Source organism: Hemibagrus wyckioides, linkage group LG22, assembly GCF_019097595.1.
Source record: "Hemibagrus wyckioides isolate EC202008001 linkage group LG22, SWU_Hwy_1.0, whole genome shotgun sequence".
NCBI classification, from domain to species: domain Eukaryota; kingdom Metazoa; phylum Chordata; class Actinopteri; order Siluriformes; family Bagridae; genus Hemibagrus; species Hemibagrus wyckioides.
In genome coordinates, this window is record NC_080731.1 from 7,124,571 (window position 1) to 7,133,843 (window position 9,273).

General features: G+C 39.6%; 1 protein-coding gene across 1 annotated transcript; it reads left to right on the plus strand.

Moving 5' to 3' along the window:
- The first annotated feature begins 513 nt into the window (after positions 1–513).
- Positions 514–7,798, plus strand: riok2 (RIO kinase 2 (yeast)). Its single transcript, XM_058375742.1, has 10 exons — positions 514–708; positions 1,156–1,294; positions 1,406–1,522; positions 2,438–2,613; positions 3,131–3,219; positions 3,600–3,791; positions 3,962–4,054; positions 4,145–4,573; positions 4,658–4,754; positions 7,382–7,798. Exons 1-10 carry the CDS (start codon positions 643–645, stop codon positions 7,541–7,543), a joined length of 1,560 nt encoding a protein of 519 aa, XP_058231725.1. The 5' UTR covers positions 514–642; the 3' UTR covers positions 7,544–7,798.
- Positions 7,799–9,273: the final 1,475 nt, after the last annotated feature.

Consider the following 9,273-nt stretch of genomic DNA (forward strand, 5'->3'; position numbering starts at 1 on the left):
CCACAGGTTCTTGTCTGTTGGCTCGGACCACACAGGCCAGCCTTCTCTCCCCACGTGCATCAATGAGACTTGGCCGTCCATGACCCTGTCTCCGGTTCACCACTGTTCCTTCCTTGGAGCACTTTTAATAGATACTGTCCACTGCAGACCGGGAAACCCCACAAGAGCTGCAGTTTTGGAGATGCTCTGATCCAGTGGTCTAGCCATCACAATTTGGCCCTTCATCAAACTTGCTCAAATCCTTACGCTTGTCCATTTTTCCTGCTTCTAACACATCAACTTTGAGGACAAAATGTTCACCTGCTGTCTAATATATCCCACCCACTAACAGGGGCCATGATGAGGAGATCATCAGTGTTATGCCTGATCGGTGTACATTAGAATTTAGTAGAATTTTTATACAGAAAAACTCTTTTTCTTCTGTCCTGCTCAATACTTCAAGCTGGCTGAAAATATTCTCCAGTCCGCCAGAGGGCGTTACACACTAAAGGCAGGTCAGCTCTGCCCCTAACACGAAAGTGGACTCTTCCGGGTTCTCCATGTGTTTTATGCTGCATATTTTGCGGACACATGTGATCTCTATACAGATGGTTGTTTATTCCCTTTAAACAACAACACTGACCCACTGAAGAGTTTAACACTATGGGCAAATTAAACGTCGTGGTGCTGAGATATCTCTCTCGGGATGATTTCCGGGTGTTGACGGCTGTGAGTATCTTTTATCACATCTTGATGTCTATGTCTGATCTGTCTGACACACACTAGGTAGAGAGAGAGAGAGAGAGAGAGAGAGAGAGAGAGAGAGAGAGAAAGGCTATAAAGTACTTTACATGACTTTAAGAGGCAATAACACTGAGATGCATGGCGATCATGCGAGATCCTTTTGAACATGGTATGGAAACAAGGTCCTGAGGTACCCCAGGTCCTGGATGTTTTTCTTGCACACACACACACACACACACACACACACACACACTTCAACGCAGGAATGGCTGATCATCTTCAGATCACAGCTGGGTAAACACTCAGATGTTCATTACAGGGGTAACACCAGGACCAAGAGGGATTATTATTACTGTATTATTCTACCTGATATTATATCTATTAACTAGGTTTTATCTGTGACTGATTTTATTTTTATAAATCTCTGACCAGGTGGAGATGGGAATGAAGAATCATGAGATCGTACCCGTCAGCTTGATTGCGTCTATTGCGAGTCTGAGACATGGAGGATGCAATAAAGTTCTGAGAGAGCTGGTCAAACACAAACTGCTGGCCTACGAGCGCACCAAAAGTAAAGATCACCCTTTTTGCTTTTAGCTATCGTTTACTTACTTCGTGCCTGAGCTTTGGTTTCATGATAAAATGCATGTCTGGAAACACTGCTTTTGTATTTGTTTTCCAGCTGTGCAGGGATATCGGTTGAACTACGGTGGTTATGATTATCTGGCTCTGAAGGCGCTGTCATCTCGAAACGTCATTTTGTCAGTGGGAAACCAAATGGGCGTCGGAAAAGAGTCTGGTCAGTATAATTGTTTTCTTTATCAGTCCAAGCCACAGGTTCTCAGCCCTGGTCCTGTGTGAGTCCTTATACCTGCTTCAGATGTGTTGGACCCAGGGAAAGTACTAGGTGCAGAACAGGTGCACTCCTGGGGTTAGGAAGATGTGGACTAGGCTGTGAGAGTCCTTGTTTACATCGTGTTTCTGGACTGTACATTGATAAACTTTTAACCACATGCATTTACATTTCTAGATAACCGATGTGAAATCGAGTTACTGTATTGTAATTAGTATGCATGCCATTTCATTATACTTGTTCAACTCTTTTGTGTTGGTGGTGTTTTATACGATTTTCGTTATCTTTGACGGTCACAAACTACACCATATTGCCAAAAGTTTTGGGACGTCTGCCTTTACATGCACATGAATTTTTAATATGACGTCGGTCCACCCTTTGCAGCTATAACAGCTTCAACTCTTCTGGGAAGGCTTTCCACAAGGTTTAGGAGTGTGTTTATGGGAATTTTTGACCATTCCTCTAGCAGCGCATTTGTGAGGTCAGGCACTGATGTTGGACGAGGAAGGTCTGGATCACGGTCTCCGCTCTAATTCATCACAAAGGTGTTCAGTCGGGTTGAGGTCAGGGACTCTCCATGTCTTTATGCTTTTAGGCTTTGTGCACTGGTGTGCAGTCATGTTGGAACAGGAAGGGGTCATCCCCAAACTGTTCCCACAAAGTTGGGAGCATGAAATTGTCCAAAATGTCTTGGTATGAAGGGGTGTCCCAAAACATTTGGCAGTATAGTGTATGTGTTTGATTATATAATGAATTGTGAACTCTGAAAACTCTGAAAAAAATCTGTTGAAAGGATGATGAAATAAAAAGCTTTTTTTTTTTTTGTTTTGTTTTTCGTTTGTTTTTTTCTCCCCATTCCAGATATTTACATCGTTGCCAATGAGGAAGGCGAACAGTTTGCTCTGAAGCTCCACAGACTCGGGAGAACATCTTTCCGGAACCTGAAGAATAAACGTGACTACCACAAACACAGACACAAAATGTCCTGGCTTTACCTGTCCCGGCTCTCGGCCATGAAAGAATATGCATACATGAAGGTAATTCTCCTGCCCCAGGTTCACTGTTTATATTGAGCTGAGTGATATGAGCCTCTGAGTGAGACACACACTTTCAGGACAGAGCTGGAGCAGTGACTGGATCGGTCTACTCGTGTAGTGTGACTATAGGGATCATATTAACTAATAGCTAATTCTGGCACAATTTATAAGCTGGATAAATTATGGAGCACGTATACATAGTACAGAGAACATACACAGAAGCCATATGACAATATATACATTATTTAAAATAAGTAAATGAATGAATAAAGCACATGATTGAGTGCTTGTGAAGTCATGTGACCAGACCAGTAGTTGTAAGGTAAATTTTTATTACTCAGGAATGGATATACAGTCTAGTGCACCACATTAAATGTCTTTTATTTGGAGTAATACTTAAGACACAATTTGCATTTTCATTTGAATTATATCACAGTTCATGCGAAAATGCAATTCCAAATACAATAGTTCAGAAATTATTTCCACAGTGTTTTAATATTGTTTTCTTTCTGTCCAGGCGCTGTATGACTGCGGCTTTCCTGTTCCAAAGCCTGTGGACTACAACAGACATGCAGTGGTTATGGAGCTCATCAACGGCTATCCTCTGTGAGTTGATGATCAGCGAAATGATATTTTCCACTTCTGAGAGCGTATAATAGAAAATCAGAAATTGATCCTTAAGAGAGTTTTCTGTGTGTGTTTTTGTTTGAGTGTTTGTAGGTTTACCTTCTGCAACTTGTGTTAGAGGACACTGCTGATATGCAATTTAATACTGTGTCATATTGGAAATGTGAATGATAGGACTGGGTTAACAGCAAGGGAAAAATAATAGAAAGTTGGAAGCAATTAAAAAAATACTCTAAATCTCTCCATGGATTTCAATATTAACGATCAGATTGAATAGGAAACACTTCAGGAATGCACGTGGAGATTCATTTTATATTTAGATGGAAGCTTGAGTGATTATTTCTCTTTCTTTTACCCAGGTGTCAGGTTCGTGAAATTCAAGACCCCGCCTCGTTGTACAGTGAAATCATGGAGCTGATCGTCAAACTGGCTAATCATGGACTTATTCACGGAGATTTCAACGAGTTCAACCTGATGCTTGATGACAACGATCACGTAACGATGATCGACTTCCCGCAAATGGTGTCCACGTCGCATGCCAATGCCCAATGGTGATTTACAAATTTATTTAATTATTTAATTTTCATTTAATTTAGGAGAACAAATTGGACTCGACTAATACATTTTTCTATTTCTATTCATACTGTTAAATTAAATTATTTTATAGTTACAATAATTGGGTCAGAACTGCATCATTGAACTCACTGTATTTTTTCCACAGGTATTTTGACAGAGATGTCAAGTGCGTGCGAGATTTCTTCATTAAACGATTCAACTATGAAAGTGAACTGTACCCAACATTTAAAGATATCAGGTAAATATTTCTGTAATTTTATTAATGCAATTTCCTCTACATTCAGACAAGGGCTTTTTAGGGGCTTTACGGTCTTTTCTCTACTTTCAGAAAAGCCTGCTCTCTCGATGTGGAGATCTCAGCCAGCGGTTACACCAAAGAGCTGCAGCAGGACGACCAACTTCTCCACCCAGACGGCCCCGAGGGTGAAGAAAACCTCAGCGAGGATGAACAGGATTCTCCTGACGTGCCGGACTCTGCTTGTGAAGAGGCTATTGACATGGAGGAGTATGAACACGCTATTCTGGAACTCGAAGGTCTGAAGATTGGGAATGAGGCTTCATCAGGAGAGAAATCTACAGAGGAGCAACGTGACTCAGACACCAGCTCAGAGAAGGAGATCATTCCTGAGTGTACCAACGATTTAGTAACAGACAGTTCCAGAATGTTGGAGAGTGACGAGGAGCTTGAGGAGAACGAGGACGAATGCCCAGATTTGGTTGATCTTTCAGCTTACAACAAAGATTTCAAGCCGTTCAGGTAACAGTAATGAATATGATTTAACAGTGATCACTTTTTATCTCTTGCAGACCTGAACATGCTTGCTTGCTCTGATTTTCACAGGGATCAAGACAGCTTACTCCATGTGAACGCACACAGACAAAGAACGGCCAGTGAAACGTCCATCGGAAGCGTCACCAGCCAGTCCACTATTCCTCCAGTGAGTAGAGATACCAGTGTTTTTAAATACATTTTAATTTTTTTTATGGTCAAATATAATAATAATAATATATATAATATGCTCGAATTCATAATTCGGATTGTTTGATGATGAGTGTAAATAGAAATATGAAAGAAATGCACATCTTTTGTGAATATTTATATCTGGGTGCAAAAGTTTGTGCACCCTTGCTTTGAAACAAAGCATTTAATGCAAATTTGTTTTAACTATTTAAACTATTTTTTTAGCTATTTCTATACATCTCAATTGAACAGTCCAATCTGATCAGCTAGTTCAGTATCTCTACTCCTTTTTTTAATCCTTCACTCTGTTATTCCACCTCTTTTTTTTTTTTTACACTATAAGGAGAGACATTTAATTTGGTTATTCAGTGTACAACGTCAATTAGGTATCTATCTATCTATCTATCTATCTATCTATCTATCTATCTATCTATCTATCTATCTATCTATCTATCTATCTATATTATATATTATTATTAACAATAAAACAATGAAAAGCAATAAAAAATAATATTTAATGTAAATTTGAAAGTTACTTTTATTCTACAATAGTGGTAGTTTTGTACACTGTTAAAGATATTTTTCTTTCTTTATTTTTTTTTGCTGTGTATATTTATGTATATGTATGTGTGTTTATTTATATATATATATATATATATATATATATATATATATATATATAAATATATAAAATACACTATATTGCCAAAAGTATTCGCTCACCCATCCAAATAATCAGAATCAGGTGTTCCAATCACTTCCATGGCCACAGGTGTATAAAATCAAGCACCTAGGCATGCAGACTGTTTTACAAACATTTGTGAAAGAATGGGTCGCTCTCAGGAGCTCAGTGAATTCCAGCGTGGAACTGTGATAGGATGCCACCTGTGCAACAAATCCAGTCGTGAAATTTCCTCGCTCCTAAATATTCCACAGTCAACTGTCAGCTGTATTATAAGAACGTGGAAGTGTTTGGGAACGACAGCAACTCAGCCACGAAGTGGTAGGCCACGTAAACTGACGGAGCGGGGTCAGCGGATGCTGAGGCGCATAGTGCGAAGAGGTCGCCAACTTTCTGCAGAGTCAATCGCTACAGACCTCCAAACTTCATGTGGCCTTCAGATTAGCTCAAGAACAGTGCGCAGAGAGCTTCATGGAATGGGTTTCCATGGCCGAGCAGCTGCATCCAAGCCATACATCACCAAGTGCAATGCAAAGCGTCGGATGCAGTGGTGTAAAGCACGCCGCCACTGGACTCTAGAGCAGTGGAGACGCGTTCTCTGGAGTGATGAATCGCGCTTCTCCATCTGGCAATCTGATGGACGAGTCTGGGTTTGGCGGTTGCCAGGAGAACGGTACTTGTCTGACTGCATTGTGCCAAGTGTAAAGTTTGGTGGAGGGGGGATTATGGTGTGGGGTTGTTTTTCAGGACCTGGGCTTGGCCCCTTAGTTCCAGTGAAAGGAACTCTGAATGCTTCAGCATACCAAGACATTTTGGACAATTCCATGCTCCCAACTTTGTGGGAACAGTTTGGAGCTGGCCCCTTCCTCTTCCAACATGACTGTGCACCAGTGACCAAAGCAAGGTCCATAAAGACATGGATGACAGAGTCTGGTGTGGATGAACTTGACTGGCCTGCAGAGAGTCCTGACCTCAACCCGATAGAACACCTTTGGGATGAATTAGAGCGGAGACTGAGAGCCAGGCCTTCTCGTCCAACATCAGTGTGTGACCTCACAAATGCGCTTCTGGAAGAATGGTCAAAAATTCCCATAAACACACTCCTAAACCTTGTGGACAGCCTTCCCAGAAGAGTTGAAGCTGTTATAGCTGCAAAGGGTGGACCGACGTCATATTGAACCCTATGGATTAGGAATGGGATGTCACTTAAGTTCATATGCGAGTCAAGGCAGGTGAGCGAATACTTTTGGCAATATAGTGTGTATATATATATATATATATAAAAAGTTTAGATTTTCTGATTTATTCATTATTTTCTTTTTTCTTTTTGCACTTCCACTGAAGCAAACAGCTTGAGAGCCATCAGACATTTTATTCAATATTCTAGTAACAAACTAACTAGAGCATGTCAAATGAAATACAAAGTTTTGAGCAAATGATGAGAGCTGTCAAATTCACAAAACTTTAAAACCGCATGGTAAAAGACCTGAAAGTTGAAGGCAGGTGACACAAACTTCCAGATTTCCATCATACATTTAAAAATAAATATATAAAAACAGACATTCTTCTGCAGATCTGATGTGGATATGAAAAGATGCAGCGTCTGTGAATCTCTGTTGTCGGTTTAGCAAAAGTTAGATTACAGATTATTTATTATATTTAGACTGAAACAAAGGAACATGCATTTTGTTTGAAGACAGTAATAATAGCTATTTGAATATTTAATAAATAGTTAATTACATTTTTTACTACTCAAATTGCGAGCAAAGTTATATTTTATGTATATTTTACTTGTGTGCTCTTGAACAGGTGTACTATTGTACACTAATAGTTTTTGTTAAAATAATATAGTTTATAATTTATCAAAAAAAAAAAAAAACCCACGTCATGGCACTAACACTCCTGAATGTCGTCTTCTGCAGTCGGTGATCAGACAGAAAGTAAAGAAACAGCTCACGAAGCAGCAGAAAGCTGCTCAGAGGAGACGCCTGCAGAAAGGAGAAGCCAACCTGGTGACTAAAGAAAGGAGAGAAAACCTGAGCAACATCAAGAGTAGCCTGGAAGCAGCCCAGTTCTGGGGATGAGGACATAAAGAACTGGATTAGCAAACCTTTATCATGGACTGGACTTCATCTGTGTGCATAAATTTGCCCTTTATCACTCACTTGAGAGGCATTTAATAAGCTGTATGTGACATTAATAAACTGTTTATATTAAACTTAAAGTGCTCGTTGTTTTATAATGGCACTCGGTTACAGCAGGAATATCTTTTATATGTATGAATTCGCAGCTCTGAAGTAACTCTGTGTCTTAAGAATAAAACGAGTTCTGCTCATGAAGCTCGAGAAGTTTCATATTTAAATGCATGTGTTAGATTTTAGAGATTTCATGTACTATGAGAGCATTTTTCAACATAGATAGTCTGGAAGAGTGTATTAGTTTTAATACTGTTGCTACTTTCTTTAACACAACAAAAATGGTTAAGACAATAATCAGGGTTTAGTAGAATTAACAAATGATTATATAATTCTTCTGCCAAATGTGTGTGAGGTCACATTTCACAAAACGCCCTTGTAGAATTTTCACTGGGTTTAACAGAGATTGTTTAGCTTAATGAATAATACACAATGTGTATAGTGTAATATAGACTGTAGAATTTCATCTTTAACACCTATATCTCCTCATTAACTCTTTCATGCTAGATACCTAGATATTCACACTAATTAGTTTGTTAAGCTTACTTGCTTGTTCCTCCTTTAATTGTACACGTGTGTGAGAATGTGTTCGGAATGCTGTAACCTTGTGGTTAAGAAGATTATGAGTCTGAAACCTAGGACTAGAAGAGGAAAATTTGGAGTGGGTAAATAACCACAGTCCTGAGACCTTACATACATACACACACACACACCAGCTCCACTGCTCTGTCCTGCCAAGGCTGGACTATAAAGTCATATATTTTTGTTTAACCACTTTGAGGGATCCCAAGAAAGTGATCCTGTATTTTCTCTTTATCTGATTCAAGGTATAGGATATCTAACATTCTGTCTTATCCATCCATCCATTTTCTATACCCGATTTATTTTTAATTAGGGTAATGGGGGTCTGCTGGAGCCTATCCTAGCGCACATTGGGCAAAAGGCAGGGGTACACACCGGACAGGTGGCCAGTCCATCACAGGGCCTTATATAGACAGACAACCACACAGACACACACACACACTCCTATGAGCAATCTAGAACCACCAATCCACCTAATGTACATGTTTTTGGACTGTGGAAACCGGAGTAAACCCACGCAGGCACAGGGAGAACATGCAAACTCCACACAGAAAGGCTCCCGCCTGTTCGAACCCGGGATTTCGAACCCATACTGTATTATGACATCACAAAATTATGTTAAAAAATGGGCGGGACTCCCTAGGTAATAGATATTTATTTCCCATCCGCTTAAAAACACTTCATAAATCTAGTTACCTTGTTAAAATCTCTGCACAAAATATCGAAACTCATTGAAGCAGTTCTGCTGCTTCGGTCTTGGAAATAAAAAGTGGATATTAATCTCGTGAGCAGAAAGCTTTAGCGATATATAAAATACAAGAGTCAATGACTTTCCAAAATGCCCATTTAGGCCACGCCCACGCAGATAATCGCTGGCTTGTTGACCAAACGTAAGGGGCGGGGCTTTTACTATTTATGAGAGCGTTTTTTGTTATGTATATTTATTATTTCTGCATGATGCAGATAAAGAAGCATTTTTGTTGTGGCGTTTAGTCTTAAAAAAAAAAAAAGACAAAAGGTGACTTTAATAAATGTCC

Coding starts and splice junctions, on each gene's coding strand:
- riok2 (XM_058375742.1), top strand. CDS start 643: ATGGGCAAATTAAACGTCGTGGTGCTGAGATATCTCTCTCGGGATGAT. Junction 709..1,155: donor ATTTCCGGGTGTTGACGGCT/GTGAGTATCTTT, acceptor ATCTCTGACCAG/GTGGAGATGGGAATGAAGAA. Junction 1,295..1,405: donor GGCCTACGAGCGCACCAAAA/GTAAAGATCACC, acceptor TTTGTTTTCCAG/CTGTGCAGGGATATCGGTTG.